At 39.3% G+C, this 20431-nt stretch overlaps 1 protein-coding gene across 1 annotated transcript; it reads left to right on the top strand.

Moving 5' to 3' along the window:
• Positions 1-2018: 2018 nt before the first annotated feature.
• On the top strand, positions 2019-20408 carry POPDC3 (popeye domain containing 3). The gene is made up of 4 exons (XM_004372428.3): positions 2019-2059; positions 16967-17687; positions 18659-18767; positions 19939-20408. The coding sequence occupies exons 2-4, from the start codon at positions 17203-17205 to the stop codon at positions 20218-20220; spliced, it is 876 nt and encodes a 291-aa protein (XP_004372485.1). The 5' UTR covers positions 2019-2059; positions 16967-17202; the 3' UTR covers positions 20221-20408.
• Positions 20409-20431: the final 23 nt, after the last annotated feature.

Raw genomic sequence — 20431 nt, 5'->3', positions numbered from 1 at the left:
CATGGAGCCCTGGTGGCACTGTAGTTAAGAGCTACGGCTGCTAACCAAAAAGTCAGCAGTTCAAATCTGCCAGCCACTCCTTGAAAACCCTATGGGGCAGTTGTACTGCGTCCTATAGGGTAGCTATGAGTCGGAATCGACTCGACGGCATCTGGTTTGGTTTTGGGTTTTGGCTTAATTTTACCATAGGAAGCCCTGGTGGTGCAACAGTTAAGCAGTGGGCTGCTACCCCAAAGGTTGGTGCTGTAAACTCACCTTGCCCCCTTTGGGTGGGGGTGGCAGGGAAGGCCTGGCTATATGCTGCAGTAAAGATTACAGCCTAGAAAACCCTATGGGGCAGTTCTATTCTATCATATAGTGTCACTATGAATCAAAATCAACTTGACAGCACCTAACAACAATAATTTCATCATCTATAGCCATTGTTTTTGCAAACCAGACATTGGTTACTCAATAAATGTTTGTTTCTGGAATCATTGTTACCTATACAGCTATATAAAATGAAAATGAGGGTGCTGAGAGAAGGGAGGAGACAGAAATCCATGAATAAGGTGTGGATTTCACAGGCCCCTCCCAAGGGGTGGAATATCCAATAGGCAAGATAAGCACAGTGCTTACCTTGCTTACCAGATCATTTTTAGTGAACAATTTCACATTTTTTCACCATATCAAAGATTCTGCTTCTAGTATGGCTGGCATCTGTCTCCCTCCCACCTCACAGCACCTTCCTACAGAATCAAAGCCTCTTTTCAAATTTACAATCCCTGACAGGGACAGACGACCCGGTAAGCAAGGTAAGCACGGGCTTACTTGTGTTTATTTACTAATCTGTAGTGAACAATTTCACAAGATGTGGTGAAAAATGTGAAATTGTTCACTACTGATTAGTAAATAAGCACAAGTAAGCCCGTGCTTACCTTGCTTACTGGGTAATCCACCCCTGCCCCTCCCCAACCAACACATAGTCTGGTCAACAAGACAAAACTTTGCTAATTTCCTGGGGGGAAACAGACTTCGTTTTTGCTTTAAATTGCATGCATTTGCTTATTGTTGTTAGGTGCTGGTGGAGTTGGTTCCAACTCATAGTAACCTTATGTGCAGCAGAGTGAAGCACTGCCCGGTCCTCAGCCATCCTCACAATCCTTATGCTTGAGCCTATTGTTGCAGCCACTGTGTCACTCTTTCTCGTTGAGGGTCTTCCTCTTTTCCACTGACCCTGTACTTTACCAAGCATGTTGTCCTTCTCCAGGGACTGGTCCCTCCTGATAACATGTCCAAAGTATGTGAGATGAAGTCACACCATCCTCGCTTCTTAGGACATTTAGGCTGTACTTCTTGGAAGATAAATTTGCTTATTACTGCTCTTGAAATTTTGGGGGAGGAAGTAGGGTCATTTGTATTTTTCCTCCTTTATGACAATGTCCTTTACCCATTTGCCTTGATTTGAATAAAGATATTAACCTTTCTCTGTCCTATAGGCTCAAATATTCCCATCTCCCGTGGTCTTTTGTTGCATTTTGGTGTGCGTGGTTTACAGTGTGGATGTGTGTGGAGGTGAGGGGGCAAACTAACTATATGGTAATCACGTGTATTTTCTGAAAGTCTTGTATTTGATTAAATGTAAATGTTGATTGGAAAAAGAGATGTTTAGCCTAGTATAATAGGGAGCCGCGTACACATCCGGAAACACGTCTTTGCAAACTTTGGTCCTCAGCGGTCGCTAGGTCTATCAGCAGTCCTGCAGCCCGGTGGCCGTGCCGCCTGCTCCCTGGGGGCTGGGGCTGTCCCAACCGAGAAGCGGCAGCTGCCTGCACCCGCCCTGCTGCGCCCCGGGGCGCGCGCCCGTGCCCGGCGTCCGCCCGCGTCGCCGCGCCGCTCTAGAGTCGGCTGCGGTCACCCTGCGCCCCGGCGCGGGGCGGGCGCGGGCAGTGTGGGAGGTGAGGGGCGCGCGAGGCCGGCCTTCGCGTCTTCTGCGCCGACCAGTCGAGGCCAGCGTACTCGGCTGCGAAACTTCTGCGGGCTCCAGGCCGGAACTCTGCACAGGGCCAGGAAAGGGAAGGTAAGAAGGGGAGCCCCGGGGGGCCGCGGCTACCGCCTTCCCGGGGTTATCTGCAGCCTTGCACCTGGCGGCTGCTTCGGGCAACTTTCGTCGTGCGGCTTCTACCGCCACCCTGCCCCGGGTTGGGGCTGCCAGTATGCCGACCCCAGGGAGCGCCCATGCTTCGCTGTCCTTGTCCGTGCTGTCGGCGCCGCCGCTCAGCTCTCGCCAGCCGAGAACCCTGAGGTCCGCGCGGCGCCGCAGGCAGCTCAGCGGGGCTGGGGGTCGAAGGCTGCGGGCTTCGCCCGCGCTGGCCTCTGGGGACGCGAGTCATTTGTCCTAGAGGTTCTGGGGCGAATCTTTCTCCCAGATCCGAGAACCTAGAGACGTCAAGACCAAGCCACTCCTGCCACTCTTGTCTCAGGCACCTTGGAGCCCAAGGGGCCAGATTTGCGAGGGAGAAAAGCTGGTCCAAGGGGCCCTGACTTCACCCTAGGGAAGTCCTGCCGTGACTGGTAGTTTCCCTTCTCTGGTCTGCAAAGGGACTGACTGGGGCCAGGGTTTGCACACGGGGTTGGGGCACAAGGAAGCTGCCCGCGATCCTCACCTAAATCAACCCCCGCTGACCTGTTTTCTCTGGTTGGGGTGTCCCCTGCCAAAAAATTTAAAACAAACAAACCAAAAAAAAAAACAGGGAAAAGAAAGAATTTTGAAAACCACTTAATTACCTCATCACCAAGGTCGGTTACAGTGGTAAAGTTTTTGATGGTCTGTATCTTAGGAAAAGATTAACGGCATTAACTGACATAGAGTAAGAGGGTTATGGCAAAAATTGTTTTACCCAGGAGATATTTGCATAAAGTGAGAAATAAACCAAACCTAAACCCATTGCGTTGGGTCTATTCCGACTCATAGCGACCCTACAGAACAGAGTGGAACTGCCCCATAGGGTTTCGAAGGCTGTAATCTTTACGAAAGCAGACTGCCACATCGTTCTCCCGCAGAGCGGCTAGTAGGTTCGAACTGCTGACCTTTCGGTTGGCAGCCCAGCGCTTAACCACTGCCACCAGGGCTCCTTAAAGTGTGAAATACTACATGTAAATACTAAATGAAAAAATAGAAGTAGAAGCCCACTTCTGAACACAATTTGATTTACTAAACTTCTTTCCTGACTTTCCATTCTAACTCTTGTATTATACTTAGGTATTCTGAATTTGCAATTGAGCTTGATGGCAACCTTAAAAAATTATTGCTGCCTATTCCTCCTAAGGTTTGGTGGCTTTTTTTTTCTTCTTCTACTTGTTTTTAATTCCAGAGACTGTTGCATGAAATCCCTGATGTGAGAGTAAAGTAACCTGGCATTGTTCTTTGTGGCAATAGAAAACCACAGACACTATACTGAACAAAACACATAAATGAAGATTGGATCTCAGTTTTCACATTTGCAAAATGAAGAGGTCTGGCTGATCTAAGTCTCTTTCCTGCCCTGTGAGTCCGTGTTTGTCTCTTGAAGAGTTTGGGATACAAGTATTAATTGCAATCTAGAGTAAGACATCACTTGTCCTAAAAATTTTATACATTTAAACTGGGAGACATTTGATAGTTGAGTTTCTTTAATCGTATCAGTCTCTCAGAATAGCTGAATCATTGTGCATCCTGTGCTTCTAAATGGTGACATTCTTTGCTGTTAAACGTGTATCATGGGAAACCAAAATCCCATACTTTTTACCACAAGACTAATAGGACTGACACATGGGAGTATTCACATCTGCATTTGGAACAGTCTCCAGGAAACATCAAGAACAGTTACAGTGCGTTTGCTGTAGCTTATGAGTATAATAACACATAAGGCTAAAAGTTTCAAAACTGCTTTGGAAAATATCCACAATAGATTTACAAGCCTGCGAACTGCATTTCAGATTTTTTTTCCCGGAATTATGGTTGTTAGTCATCTGGGATTATGTACTATAAGAATTTACCTCCAATTAATGAATCGTAATTTTTTTAAAAGGAAAATGTTTTCCTCCTTATGTTTTAAAGTAAAAGTTATAACGAGTATTTTCTAAATTTAAATAAATAACCCAAAAGTTGGTGACTTGAAGTACCTATAACAATGCTGGGCCCTCCTCCAACCCAGAGAATTCAGGGAGTAATTCACACAGGCCTTATTTGTGTTCTTCTACAGAAGTTAATAATAATCTTCAGTGGGTCTCAAACATTCTGAAAATTGGTGATGGGAACTTGTCATCAAGGGTGGGGAAAGGGTGTTTCTATGAAGGACAAGTAACAGGTTAACCCTACGGAAGGATCTGATATCCCTGAGCCTCATTTCCCACCCTGAACAATGCTGATCATAATACTTAGGCTGCAGAGTTGTGACTCCTAATTGGGTCCATGTTTGTAAGACCTAGTGCCTGGCTCATAGCAAGAACACAGCTAACTTTAGCTGTCCTTGTTTTCCTTGGAAAGTGTTTGTTTATTGACTGAATAAACTGTTGGCTGAACAACAGGTTACAGTTTTTTATTTTAATTTTAAAAACACTATGTGGTAAAACTTGATAATTATTGAATCTGGGTAATGAGTATACAGGGATTTATTATATACTATTTATTTTTGTGTATGTTTAGAGTTATTCATCACAAAAATTCTTAAGTGTGAATTTGAAAAAAAAACACATAAGAGACATTTGCAGTCCATCACTTCATTTTAAATTGCGTGTTTTTTAAATTAGTGAATATTTAAATATGGGCTAGAAGGATATATATAAATTATACACAGAGGTGAGTGGGCTGGAAATGGTACTGGAAAACAATCCATAGTGATCTTCAATGTTTTGTGTATGGAATGTTTTATTTCTTTTATTATAAAAAATCTAAACAACAATATGACAGTGTTGACATTTGTTAATTCTGGTTGTTGGGTTCATGGATTTTTATTATATTCTTTGAAATGTCTGTATTTAAACTTTTTCTAATTAAAATAAGGATCACCTTATTGTTTTATAAACTGATTAGAAAGGATTCAGACAATGCAGATATATACAAAGAACAAAGAAGAAAGTAAAAATAGTTAGGATTCCACCATCCAGAAATAACCATCCTTAACATTAAGATCACCCCATATGTCCTTCTATGCATTTATACAATAGAAGGATACGCTGATAGAAGGCAGAAATGCTATAACATTTCACTCTATTTCATAAACCTCCTTTTGGATATTATTTCATCTTAGTTTTATAACTAAATAAAATCACTGCTGATCACTGGACCTTTTACCATGATCTCTCATGTATTGACTTTTAAATTTTGATTCATCCTTTGACTGGTTAGATTATATGACCATGTAGTTTGTTTTTCAAGAAGGGTTCCTTTCCTGCATCATTTTATGTTTGAAAATGCCCATCTCTTATTCCTATACTTGAACTACTGTTTAACTGGTTGAAACATTTTTGAGTATAATTTCCTTCTCTCAGAATTACATAGCCCTTGCTCTGTTAGCTTTTGGCATTTAATTTGGCTGAGAAGTCTAATGCCAGCCTAAAATTATTCCTGCATGCAATTGACTTGCTTTTTCTGCCTAGAGTCGTAAAGATTTCTCTCTATTCTTGAAGTTTAGTAACTCAGCTAGGCTATTTCTTGGCTAAGTTCCTTATCAATTTTTTCATGGAACTTGGTGCATTTTTTTCTATTGCCATAATCAGTGCTCTTAATTTCAGGATTTTTTTTTCTTTATGATTTTCCTTTTCCATTTTGTGATTCCCTACTGCAAGAACACCAATTTTTCTTACATTGGCTTATCTTTGTTTTCCATATCTATTATCTATTTGCTGACTGTTTTAATTTGTCTGTATTCTTCTGCATTACCATGATTGTTTAAATTATTAAAAATGTAACTGATTCGTAAGTTAAGATGTAGCGCAGTATAAGCAGCAATAGGTCAGGAAGGAAGAGGTTTGGATTCTCACCTGTCCAAGTCTTTCTTAGAGAGGTTTCCTTGCTTCTAAACTGAGAAAATAACTACCTCTTTCCCCGCCCAGCCCCAGTATTTTCATAGCTATGAAATGACATATATACTTTGTGCAGGTTTGAAGAGTGGCTGCCCAACAGATGTGGTTGTTATTACTTACTTACTATACTTTTTTCTCCATTCAAAATGGCAGAGGGGTAGTGTTAAAATTCAAGTTCCAAATATATGTTACATTACAATTGTTCTGGAAGCCACAGTCCGTGAATGATAGATAGTTAGTTCTCTGTGTCTTCTGCTATAAGAGGAAATTAATCTCCAGAGAAAAAGGATATAAACAAAACCAAAAATTCTTTGTGAAAGGTCTGTTATAGGGTCAGAGCTTTGTTTTCTGTTCTTTGTATCTATTTTCAAATTTAAATGAAAAATCTTGGCAACTTATGGAAACCCACCAGCTACAGTGGATCATCCTGGACCGATACTTGGTCAGATAGGAAAGAAAGTTTAAGATGAAGATTCTAACTGCACAGTGAGGAAAGCCAACCAACCAACCAGTTGCTATCGAGTAGATTCTGACTCATAGAGACCCTATGTGTGTCAGAGTAGAACTGTGCTCCATAGTGTGTTCAATGCTGATTTTTTGGAAGTAGATTGTCAGGTCTTTTTTCCGAGACACCTCCGTGTGCATTCAAACCTCCAACCCTTCTGTTATCAGCCGAGCACGTTAACTGTTTACAACACCCAGAGATTCCATGGAGAAACATAATTCCTAATAAAGAAATTTTATTTCAGAAAGGGAATGTTAAATGCAAAAATGATGTATATGTGGTCATTTTAGTCTAGATTAATTTGACCTAATGGGTTTAGCAGCTCTGAGTTCCCAAAGTTGCAGACTGGCAGCCTGCAGCCATGTTTAGCTTCTGAAGTTTGACCTGCTCAGCGTTGGCTCTTACAGACACCAAAATCCAAACCAAACTCATTTCCTTCATGATGATACCAACTCATGGCGACCCTATGGGTTACAGAGGAGAACTGCCCCACAGGTTTTTCTTGGCTGTAATCTTTACAGAAACAGGTCACTAGGACTTTCTTCTGCAGTACCACTAGTTCAAACTACCAATCTTTAGGTTAGTGGACAAGCGCAAACCGTTTGTGCCACCCAGGGACCTTCTTACGTACACAGTGTTTGTAAAAGTGTTTTTATGGGAACCCTCCTGATTTTCAGTGCTTGCAGCTTGATAACATTTTTACAAACAGTGTAAAATGAGTGTTTGTAAGGATTTGTAAAGTATATGTAAGTATTTGTAAAAATGTTATTAAGCTGCAAGCATTTTAAAATCAGGAGGGTTCCCATAAAATCTGGATTTTTAGCATCTCTTGAAAAGTCAGATGATCTGGGAATACTGGGCTCACAACAATCAGCTGGAGCTAGTTTATGTCAGCTGTCTGGTTGCTGCAGAAACCATTGTTGTGCCCCCTGATGATGAGTTCCAATCTGCCTTATTTCAGAGGAATAAACTGAGGTCCCCCATCACCCACTGCCATCAAGTCGATTCCAACTCATAGCGACTCCATAGGGTTTCTGAGGCTGTAAATCTCTATAGAAGCAGACTGCCGCATCTTTCTCCCACGGAGCCACTGGTGGTTTCGAAACCGAGGTCCAAAAAAACCCAAAAAAAGGAAACCCTGGTGGCATAGTGGTTAAGAGCTACGGCTGCTAACAAAAAGGTTGTCAGTTCGAATCCACCAGGCGCTCCTTGGAAACTCTGGGACAGTTCTACTCTGAGGTCCAGAGAGGTTAAAAGCTGAAGCCAGGCATAGGGCCCAGGTCCCTCCGTATCCAGTCCTGAACTTTCACTACAGCATGTTGCCCTCTCCTTTGATCACAACTTTAAGGCACACTTTAAAAAAAGGTTCTTGCAATTTTCATATAAATGAGTACTGTCAGCCAATATCAAAGAGTCTGTGTAACCAAAGAAATCTAATGAGAAAATAAATTCCTGACTATTAAGTACTAATATTCATAAAAACCTTTGTGGAACTAAGGTTTTAAAGCAGTCTTTTTTTTTAAACTACAAACAGTTGGCAGATATATTAAATATTCACCATTAATGTGTGCAATGATGTCAACATGGCAAGAAATAAAAAGGCCAGTGTACAAATAAAATCTTTTTACAGGATAATTTCAGTGAAAGTATGAATCTTACTGATTATGGTTGAACTACTTTAATTGCTTAATAAAACAGAGCAAGTTTCTTTAAGTTTTGTGTAACTTATGTGTTTATACTTAAATCCATAAGAACATGGTAGTGCTAAATCCAGCGATTTCAGTATATCCTTAGTGTATGATTAGTTTTGTTGCTAAGGAGTTGGAAAGAGAAAAACGAAACGCTAAGTATAGGTTAGTATATCCGTGGATACACCTATTCTTTGTTACCCAGAAACAGACTTGTAATACGTAATGTGCTATTACTCCAGTAGCACATATAATGTTTTTTTGGAGGGAGGGGTCTTTGATGGAGGTGATAAAAACCAAGCTTGCTGGCATTCTGATTTTTAAAACTTTAAAATATCTTTTAAAATGTAGCATTTAAAAAAATTAATATGCAACAACTGACTAAGTTTTAAGTCAGTTACATTTATTTGCATAATGTCTTCTTAGCTAATTAAAAGAGACCTCGTATAGGATTGTCCTAGATTAAATCCCTTTCCTAGCCAAAGAAATGGAAATAAATTTATTTGATTCAGAAACTGGACTGAAATAATGTCAAAATTTGAATGTCACTAAAATGTACACTCCATGAGGGTAGGGATTTATTGAGTTTTTGAATATATTGATCACATTTTACTGGCCAAATAAGCATTGTTCCAATATGATCGATATCTTAGGAAACAATCTGAGGATAACATGAATTTCACATTGGCTTATGCCCGATTTTCTCCGGAAGCAACACTGGGTGATACACTAGTGAATGCATTAAGCTGGAGCCAGCTGAACTGAGCCATGTAGGAATACACAAAACACAAACACATACACAACTTACACATCTACCCACTACCTCAATTCACTGTTTGTTAGCAATGTTGTATTTTGCTAATCCTTCACACATATGAACTTTTTAATATAAAAATACACTCGTTCCCCATCCCAAGCATGTCTCTGCATCTTGGTTCAAAAATGCCAAATAGTGCATGCAAGAGGAAAGCCTTAATATTGCGGAGAAGCTTGAAATAATCAAGGGTTTTGAAAGAAACAAGAGGATATGTGGTATCTCCTGAGCAACAGGAATAAGGGGGGTAATCCACATTGTGGATCATCAGATGCAACGCCATGAAAATAGAAGAAATGTCTATGGCTGGAATAGCTTCAAGTGCTGCAAAGTCAATTAATAATAAGGCTTAAGGAAACAGAAGAAATGGCAAGATTGTTGAGCAAGTGGATTGAAGACCAAACGGAAAAATCAAGAACAGTGTTTCTCACCAGTATAGAGAAGGCACTATCTATATAAGAAGACCTCAAAAGGGAAATTGCCACATCCAGCAGAAGTGCTCCTCTTAGTGCAAGTAGTGGCTGCTCTGGTGGTTTCAAACATAACTAGTTTCCAAAGCCTTCAGCTGTCAGGCTAGAGCAAAAGAATTTACAGCAGTGATACAAAAGTCATTTGAAGAAGAAGGCTATACATTGAATCAAATTTTCAATTTTGATGAAACAGGCATCTGTTATAAACACATATCTCAAAGGGCTTATATTTCAAAGACAGAAAAAAATGCCCCAGGATTTAAGGTTGTGAAAAGTCACAATTTTTTATACCATTTTCCACCATTTCAAAATAACTCACAAACTTCATCCTTTCCAATGCCAGTTCCATGGTAAACTTTAAGTCTTTTTTAAGGGAACGTGCCATATTTATTGTAGTATTTGTGAATTTCTTAACCATTTAACATTTACAAAACTGTGCTATTGTTTTTATTGAATTCTTTTTCAAAATGTGTCACTGACAAAGATTTTTGAGTGTTATATCCCAACTCCATTTTTTCCATGAGCCCCGTGGTTTTTATTGGACAGTTTTGCATAGCACGGTGAGTTTTAAGATTGCATATGCTGGGTTATAGCAGAATTGACTATAGTTGGTTGATTACAAATAACATAAAAGTGCTATTCAGGGTCATGCTATTACTAAGGGTGGTACCTACACCTGGTATTCCCTGTACTAGCGGAGTCCAAGTGTCACTAAGATCCAAAAGTGACTGCCCTAACCCTAGGATGTGGTCCGCCTGGTAATCTAGTCAGGAAAAAAAAGAAGAAAAGATTGTCCCTAGTTAGCTAGCACACATGATTTAGACATATTTGCAATGAAGGAACTTGAGGACCTGATCTATACATAGAAAAGTGAGTTTATTTGCTGCATACAGGTCACTTGGAGTAAAGGGAAATAAAGGTGTTTACCATTGGTTCCAAGGCGCCTTGGTGGTACAATGGTTAGGTGCTTGGCTAACCAAAAGGTTGGTGGTTTGAACCCACCCAGCAGCACTGCAAGAGAAAAACCTGGCAGTCTGCTCCCATGAAGATCACAGCCAAGAAAACCCTATGGGGAAGTTCTGCTCTGTCACATGGGGTACCTATGGAATCAACTCAGCAGCACCCAACACCACCACCATCATTGAGTCATATCTAGAAGAGACTTTAATGTATCCAGCTCCTCCTGCATCGTTCAACAGGGATCTCCCTCTGGTGAACTTACTGCATGACATGATAGCAGCTGATCAAACTGAATGGCTTCCTGCTTGCGCCTTTAACCATTTCAGGATATGGAGAACTCAGAAGAACTTAAAGCAGAGTGTGGGGATTGTTTATTTCAAAGTAGTCAGATGGCATCCTCAAAATGGAGAGCTTTACTGCTGCTGCTTCAATCAAGGATTTTTGGAATTATAGGACACTGTAACTCAACTGGTAGGACCCATCCTTCCACTCCTCTGTGACTGGAAAAACTGTATTTCTTAGAAAGACATCTAAATTCGCTGAACCTTAAACTAAAGGGAAAAACAAGAATGTTGTTGATCTGCTCCAATAAGTACAGATACTTAGATTCAAATTGTACATGAAACAGTATATCATGGTGATTAAGAGAGCAGACACTGGCATAAGCTTGCCTGGGATTGAGTCTGGGCTCTATTATTTGTGTATCCTTTGGCAACCTACTTAACCTCCCTATATCTCAATCTTCTCATCTGTAAAGTGGGGATAGTAAACTACTGACTTAGTCATCTAGTGCTGCTATAACAGAAATACCACAAGTGGATGGCGTTAACAAACAGAAATTTATTTTCTCACAGTTTAGGAGGCTAGAAGTCTGAATTCAGGGCGCCAGGTCTAGGGGAAAGCTTTCTCTCTCTGTTGGCTCTTGAGGAAGAGCCAGGGGAAGGTCCTTGTCTCTTCAGCTTCTGTTTCCTGGTTCTTTGGAGATCTCCATGTGTCTTGGCATCTACCTTACCCCATCTCTGCTTCTCTCCCTTGCTTGTTTAATCTCTTTTATATCTCAAAAGAGACTGACTCAAGATACACCCTACACTAATCCTGTCTCATTAACATAACAAAGACATCCCATTCCCAAATGGGATTATAACCACAGGCAGAGGCTAGGATTTACAACACATATTTTTGGAGGACACAATTCAACCCATAACAACTACCTGCTTTAAAAAGTTGAAGGTGAAACTAGAGAGGGCTGGTGGTTGCACCACATTGTAAATGCAGTAAATATCACTAACTTGTACACTTTAAAATGGTTAAGTGTATGTTATGTGGATTTCACTTTAAAATGGTATACTACTTAAAGGTTCTTAGAAAAGTGCCTGGCACATAGTAAGTGCTCAGTAAACACTAGATGCTGGTAGTAGTATATGAGGTTTAAGAAAATGCAACTAGATATTGCATTCATTTCCCATTGCTCAATTACAGAGCTATTTGTGTTTAGTTTCTGTGGGCTATAGTTTGAGTGCCAATCTCTGGATCTGTCTGAAATGTCAAATATTTGCCCTATCTATATGGCTCAATTTTACAAAGAACTTATTGAGCTGAAAGTCATGAAGAAAACATGATATTCCAAGAGTTCTGGAGATTACTATGTGAAGCTGGAAGTCTGGAAGTTTCTCACGTGTCCATATACTTGACAGTGTTGGGGGTACCTGACTCCATGAAAGGAAAACCTCTAAAGTGATGCCAGCAACCACCATCAGTGAATTTAACTGTAATTCCCAGGACCTCCTATAGTGTCATATTTTCAGATACTATCGAGAAACTGCTCTCACCTGTTTTCCTGGTTTAAATCTAGCAAGTATAGAATGTTTTCTGCTTCATAGACCTGTATTACGGATCCATTGTAAAATGTATACTAGATTAATGAAAAGCCTCATGTAGAATGAGTACTTATAATTATATGTGTGTATGCATTAGTCTTCTATTATTGTGTAACAAATTACCATAAAATCAGTGGCTTAAAACAATACAAATGTGTATCACCTTACAGTTTTTAGGACAGTTCCCCTTGCTCAGCCACACTGCGCTTCACTTTTGAGTTCAGGGTCCTCTCACCAGCTCCTTTAGGTGGTTGGTAGAATTCATTTCCTTGCAGTTGTAGAACTGAGGTCCCCATTATCTCACTAACTGTTGGCTAGAGACTTCTCTTAGCTCCTAGAGGCCTCCCACAATTCCTTGTCTGTGGTCCCCATAGGCACTTCCCAACATGGATGATTGCTTTCTTCCAGGCCAGCATCAGTGTGTCTGACTTCCAGCCCGTCTCCAGTCAGCTACCAGAAAACCAAACTATTTGTCATCGAGTCGATTCTGACTCATGGCGACCCCATGACATGTAGCAGTTGCTGAGTAAGTGTTGAAGATAAGTAAAGAAAACCAGCTTAAGGAAATGAGAATTTAGCATATGGAACACATACTAAAGTTGGGATCTGATTCCAATTAATGAGTATTGATGGAATTTTAATCTTATGGGTTGCTTAGCAACCCAAACTAACCCAATACCACAACCTACCAGAGTTGTTGTTAAATCAAATCAGTAATTAAACTGCTCTTAAGGAGTTCAAGTTTGTAAGAAGACAAAAGGATTCCCCTATAAATTTGGAGTTGTGCCAGACACTTTAAAAAAGTGATGGTCCAACTCCTTAGTGTCTTTGTGCTGAACTATCTTGGTGGTTGGATCCTCCCTACTTCCGTGCCTCTAGGTGACAGAAGATGGTTAAAACATCCGTTAAATTGGGTAGAAGGTGGCAGTGGAAAAGGCAGAGTGCTTGCACCTCCATATTAATGGATTCAATTAACGTTCAGTGAGTGCCAGGGGTCAGGAATACAAAAACAGTTGTCTTTGCTCCTGCTGCCTTTAAACATTTCAGCGTCTAAGAAATGAAGTCAGTCAATGTTGAATAATAATACAATGTTGAATAATAAAAATTATTTCATGAGTGGCTTTCTATGTCCTAGGCACTATTCTAAGCATTATAAATTGACCAGTACAAGTAGATGGACACCAAAGGAAAAAAAAAAAAAAACCGTTGCCATTGAGTCAATTCCGACTCATAGCGACCCTATAGGGCAGAGTAGAACTGCCCCATAGGGTTTCCAAGGAGCACCTGGTTGATTTGAACTGCCAACCTTTTGGCTAGCAGCTGTAGCTCTTAACCACTGCGCCACCAGGGTTTCCTGTAGATGGACACAGCAGGTCTTAAATATCCACTGTTAGGAGTTTTATTTTCTTGGCAAACCAGTCCTGGCAGAATATCCCACTTTGGTCTCCCAACATATTCATATCTGATTCGCAGCCTTGAAAGGCAGCAGAGCTGCTGGAGAGGAAACAAAGCTGGGCACAGGAGGACTTGAGTTCCCACACCGCTGCTGTGACTTACCGCCTCTTCAACCTGAAGCAAGTGACTTCAATCTGTGCCCTGTTTTTCTCATTTGTAAGCTGGGCATGATAATTTAGATTCTGCCTTCCTCATGGTGGAGCGCTGATGGCACAGTGGTTAAGAGCTTGGCTGCTAACCAAAAAGTCAGCAGTTCATAATCCATCAGCCACTCCTTGGAAACCCTATGGAGCAGTTCTACCCTGTCCCATAGGGTGGCTGTGAGTTGGCATCAACTCGACAGCAACGATTTGGTTTTTGTTTTGTTTTGTTTCCTTCTTTGCAACGAGTGCAATGCAATGAGATAATAAATGTAAAAGTTCCAACAGATAGATGGAATTTCTGAGTAAATCTTTTTCAGTTTGCCACCAGGTTTATATCATATTTCATTGAACATATTTGCATCTTCTTTCACTTTTCCTTATTCTTCTATAACTCAGAATCTTAGTACTTAAAGGGAGAAAAGAGGGGAGCTTGGAACTACTGTATTTATTTGCACTTACTTATTGACTCCATCATTTGTATCGCCATGTGCCAAGTCCTTTTGCAGGGAAGATCACCTTTATTGTTTAAGGAAGAAATCCATCGTGCCACTTTGGCACTTTGGCAATTATTTACCCAAAAACATGACTTGGGGCCTACAGGCATTTAAGCAGGCAGCTGGTTGATGAATCATGCTCCACATTCATATAGTGCTGCTGGCACATAGCAGAGGGACACTCATGCTCGTCACCTGCCCCTGTCAGTTCTTCCTCTTCTAATAAAGTACATCTGTTTTGGTGACTGAATAAAAACACACCAAGTGGAAAAGGGCTTGGTGTGGAGTAATTTAATCAGGGTCAGCCAATGTGTTGCGTTGAGTAATAGTATCAAAGATAGGAAGATGGTGTGGTAGCAGCTTATTGAAACAGAAGCAGACTGGAGTGGGCCGGAAGCACAGTTCTTATAATCAGATTGGGTCACACTCCTGGAATGTAGGGGCCTCTTAATGTCCCCTGAATCAAGATTGTAAGGGGCTAAGACTGCCATAACATGCCTTCTGAAATACCACAAGTGTTTCACACGCCCTTTCCCTATTACATCGTTTTAACATTTTGTTGAGGATTATAAATTTTTAAGGAAGTTCAAACCAAAGTTCAGAGCTCTTCTAGAAGTGTTTTTTTCCCCGCGTTGGCTTTAGCAGCTATGTTTGAATCCCTCTTGAGGGATTGATTAATTTAAAATACCCGAATTTGAAAAATTAAACAGCAGGGAGACTGACATTTGCAGTCTGGTAGTTCATAGTTCTCCCTTCTCATTGGGTTTTTCTCTTTTTTTTCTCCTTTGTTGTGACTATCCAGTTGTATAGGATTTTGTATTTTGTTTGAAAGGGGAGAAACTGAATACATTCAAGTGCCAGTCTGCCTTGAATCTCATAATCTCAGAATGATTTTGGGGGAGAGTAATTGAGGGTATGCAGAATGTTTGAAATGTATTTGAAAACAAGGTAAGTAAAAATAACAATGTGACTGTAAGTTGTGGGTCAGAGGTTTGTGTGCGTGTCTGTTTTTCTCTTTTTTAATGAGTTCACTAGCAATGCTCTTACAGTCTTTACTTGCTGGAAAAGGAATTACTATTCAAGATGAAAAATCAGGAACTTCAACAACAGTAGTTGGGATTACACTGTTGTCTTTTTTATTCCAACAAAGTCATTTTCACCTCTGTATGTGTATTTTTTTCTATGGGATAAGATCTGTGATATCTGATACTTTATCAACAGGTGTCCTGGAAATAATCTATTTCAAGAATAAATCACTAAATATAGCATGAAAGTTATGAATGTATTGTGGTTAAAAAATACTAACCTAATGAATACTTCATTTGAAACTATTTATTTTTAAGAAACCTGGTGGTAAATGATACATATTCTACAGCTCTGTCATCATGGTTCATTCTCTCCTGGCTCAGATCACATATTAGCATTTTTACCATATGGCTGAAAGGGTAGAGAATATATGTGCAGAAGAACAGAGTTGGTAACATTTTTCGATCATCTGGTAAATTAATGTGTAAGTAGCAGGGATGTTAATATTATTTACTTAGTTATATGGATGCAACCTTTAACCTGGAATAACCTTTAATGCAGTAAAGTGGTACTGAATTTACATTTCTCAAAAAAATTCAGTCTAATTCATGAAACATTTTCACAGCCTACTATGCACTCTTGAAATCTGACTCCTAGGTATGTGTTTCCTATGTTTATTGATTTATTATGACTCTTTAAAGTTCCTAAAAGGACATCACGTTTAGTAAAGTAGAGGGTCAATGAAAACAAGGGAAACCATCAATGAGGTGAACTGACACAATAGCCACAAGAACAGACTCAAACATACCAACAATCATGAAGATGGTACAGGACAGGGCAATGTTTTGTTCTGTTATGCATAAGATTGCCATGAGTCGGAGCCAACTCCACAGCAAAACAACAACCAAAGTGCCTTATTAAAAAAAAATCTTTTGTGAGAGGCCACATGATTCGATCCAGCATACGGTCACAAGTGCTGAAATTCTGCTCTGCCACCAACCACTGTGTGGCCTGGGATAAATTACTTAGCCTCTCAGAGCCTCAAATTCTTTATCTGTAAAGAGTGAATAACATATTGTCAGACAGTATCTGCCATAGAGTGGGCCATGGATTGATACATTCAGTAGATCTGAAAATAGTCTCTAAGAGTCTGCATTTTCCGTCACTATCCCAAGTGATTCTTAGATATACTGAACTCCTGTTATGGAGACCATCTGATTATAGCAGCTTTCTTGGAAAATATCTAGCTAATTCTTCTAAATACTAACATCTCTGTAAGTAATTTATTATTATTATTATTATTATTATGAATACTCTAAGATACACTTTTTATATCATACAAATTGAATTAACACTTGACAGCATTTGTGCTTAAAATGTTCTAACTTCATAGAAAATAGGATGTCAACTTTCATAAATAATAATGTTGATTCTATTCTCCTTCTTGCTTAATTAGGTGCTTTATTTATTTATTTATTCTTTTTTACAGAAAACAGCAAAATATTCACTGAATAGACCTAAATCTGGAGTCCAAATGAACTTAAAGAACTTTGCATGGAATTCTTTTTCAAGGTCTGTACGCACTAAACCCTTAATCACCGCAACTCCAGTGCCCAGGCTTTCTCTGGCTTTGTGAAGACTGAGCAAAACTCTGATGATGAAGAAGCAAAGAACTTAATTTCTTGCTTAAATATCACCAAAAGTCAACTGAAAAGTGAGCCAGCCATGGAAACAAATTCAAGTTTATGGAAGAACCTACTAGATGGACACCCAGTCTGCACCACCTGGAAGCAAGAGGCCGAAGGGGCAATTTATCATCTTGCCAGTATTTTATTTGTAGTAGGTTTCATGGGCGGAAGTGGATTCTTCGGGCTCCTTTATGTCTTCAGTTTGCTGGGGTTGGGTTTTCTCTGCTCTGCTGTCTGGGCTTGGGTAGATGTCTGTGCAGCTGACATATTTTCCTGGAATTTTATACTGTTTGTCATCTGCTTCATGCAATTTGTTCATATTGCATATCAAGTCCGCAGCATAACCTTTGCCCGAGAATTCCAGGTGTTGTACAGCTCCCTTTTCCAGCCTCTGGGAATCACTTTGCCTGTCTTCAGAACCATTGCTTTGAGCTCTGAAGTGGTAACTTTGGAAAAGGAGCACTGTTATGCCATGCAGGGGAAAACGTCCATTGATAAACTCTCCCTGCTTGTTTCAGGAAGGTTTGTACTCTTGGTGCTTGCGTTTTCTATCCTCTACAATAATTTGCATTTCTTTCTGCTATATTTTTCCATCTTGGTGTAGCATAGTCTTGGGTGGCATTTAGCACCCTGAGGCTTGAGAATGCCTTTGACATATGAGTCATGGACATAGTCATTTACAGTACACGGTTTGTTTACTTGAAGCTGGAAACAATCTAGAACCTATTTCTTCTTAGAAATCAAATGACGTGGGTCTTAAAGTATGAATTTGTTTACTATCTGGGTACACTGTTTATTTCCAGACTAATCACTGGAAGTCAAAAAGAGTATGATGCCAGCTTGAATTAATAGACTACTTAAGTTGGCATGTTTGAAAGAGCATTCTTTTAATAAAGAAAATTAAACATTTGTAATTTTCTTTTCAGTATATTCTAGTACTTTTCCACTGCTACAAGTGTGGGGCGGGGGGCACTTCAAGAATATATATAAAAGCCTAAACTTTGAAAACATAAAGTTTGGGGGATGAAAAAATAATGTGATTTCTCCTGCTTAAACTACAGATTAAATATTTAGTTTACAGAGGTATTTACAGTGGAAGTCCTTTATGTTCTTAAATGTTCTACTTAATTTACAATCTGATAAAGTGTTTTGAACCTTTCTATTGAAGTATAATATATACATGTGTATGTGTATATATATATGTGTGTGTGTGTACATATCATAAATGTACAGTTTGATGAATTTTCTGATGAATTTTGCCCAATACTTCCAGAGTCGTGTCTAAGGAACACTAGTACATGGATCTTAGAGGATGTTATATCATTTTTTGTAATGTATGAATTTAAATTTTTTTCCCTTCAAAAGTCTAAAAGGCAAGAAAAAAAATCTACAAGGCAAAAAGGTCATCAGAGATCTGAAATACCACCCCCCGCCCAAATTATGTGCTGTCTTTCTTCTTCTCTCAAAAAATGATGTTTTTTGTGTTTTGCTAGGATCAGAGTGACAGTTGATGGCGAATTTCTGCATTACATTTTCCCCTTTCAGTTCCTGGATTCTCCTGAGTGGGATTCACTGAGACCCACAGAGGAAGGCATTTTTCAGGTAAAGGATAGCTAGACCACGCAGTTGAGGCTCTGCCTTCCAAACAGATTAAAGTGTTTGTTTAAAAACAAACAAACCAAATAGCAGATGATTCAAAAATAATTTATATTTAATTTTGGAATGTACTCTGCAGCATGATGTCCCAGTTCTGTTTGACTCCTGTTGATTAATGTCACTTTATAGGTCCAGCAATGAGGGGAAGAACGGTATTGTTAAGTGACAGAAAGAGGGCCGTGAGAAATAGTCTTAAGATTGCTTCTGTATAACTGGATATTTGAGAATTAAAATATAATTGAGAGTTGACTGTAAGCTAAACACTGCCAGTGTGACAGTTTAGAAATACACCTAGAACAAAACATTTGCACTTATTGCAAAATCGGTGATTTTTAAAATTTTAAATGCTGATGGATTTCAGTTGTTTTCTAGCAACAAAATGTTAAACTTACTCTCGCTACAGTGCAGCCATATATGGTGGTTCTGAAAGATAATCATTTCAGTAGGTTCCATTTATTAGTGTACTATTTTCCTATTAATATATATAATGTGTGTGTGTATAGAAATACGTATATAAAACAGGCATATAAATACTGCTTTGTATTACAGAAATTGAGTTAGGGTTAAAAATGCAGTCTCCAGGACTGACTTGGAAATTCTTCTCTAACATTAGCCAATTTTATTTTATTTTTAAATATCAAGTAGCTCTCACTTGAATGGAACCCTGGTGGCACAGTAGTTAAGAGCTTGGCTGCTAACCAAAAGGTCGGCAGTTCAAATCCACCAGCCGCTCCTTGGAAACCCTGTGGGGCAGTACTACTCTGTCTTAGAGGGTTGCTATGAGTCAGAATCAACTTTATGGCAATGGGTTGGTTTTTTGGTTTTCTCACTTGAATAACATGCAAATCATATACCCAATCTTTAGAGAACAGAAAAATTGGAGATGGGAACAATATTGTGATTAATCATGTTATAAAATGTATATCTAAAATGTAGTAATACATTTTATAATTTCCTTTTATATCTTTATAAAATATTTCGGGTCAGTGGGTTTTTTAACCTAAGGGTGGGTGCAGCAAGTAAGATTCATTTAAAACTTCAAGCAAAAATAAATAAATTGTGGCAGAATCTTTCTCACTTCCTAATCTTTGTTTATATGTAGTTTTTTATTTTTTAGGTAACCCTAACAGCAGAAACGGATTGCCGTTATGTGTCTTGGAGGAGAAAGAAATTATATTTGCTCTTTGCTCAGCATCGTTATATCTCCCGCCTGTTTTCAGTTTTAATTGGTAGTGACATTGCAGATAAACTCTATGCCTTGAATGACAGGGTATATATAGGAAAAAGATATCACTATGATATTCGGTTACCCAACTTCTATCAAATGTCAAGCCCAGAAATACCCAGATCACCGCTGACAGAACATTTTCGGAATTCCAGACTGTGTTGTGATAAATGACTTCAAAGCCTGAAGTTTTATAATTATAAAAGAGACTCTGTTTATCATTCCCCAAATGAAATAGCAAAATATAGAAAATTGAGCTCACTAATATTTTTATAAATCAAACTCAGAGGCAAGACGCCATTGTCAGCTGTTTTATTCTCTCAACTTCTGCATTGTGAATAAATTTTACAAAAATTTCTTGTGCTTCTTATTGGGTTTTTTTTTT

Source organism: Trichechus manatus, unplaced genomic scaffold (assembly GCF_000243295.1).
Source record: "Trichechus manatus latirostris isolate Lorelei unplaced genomic scaffold, TriManLat1.0 scaffold00017, whole genome shotgun sequence".
Lineage (NCBI taxonomy): Eukaryota > Metazoa > Chordata > Mammalia > Sirenia > Trichechidae > Trichechus > Trichechus manatus.
The sequence above is the reverse complement of the archived record's forward strand: the minus strand, read 5'-3'. Positions and strand labels throughout refer to the sequence as shown.

Coding starts and splice junctions, on each gene's coding strand:
- POPDC3 (XM_004372428.3), top strand. CDS start 17,203: ATGGAAACAAATTCAAGTTTATGGAAGAACCTACTAGATGGACACCCA. Junction 17,688..18,658: donor TCCCTGCTTGTTTCAGGAAG/GTTTGTACTCTT, acceptor GTGTTTTGCTAG/GATCAGAGTGACAGTTGATG. Junction 18,768..19,938: donor CAGAGGAAGGCATTTTTCAG/GTAAAGGATAGC, acceptor TTTATTTTTTAG/GTAACCCTAACAGCAGAAAC.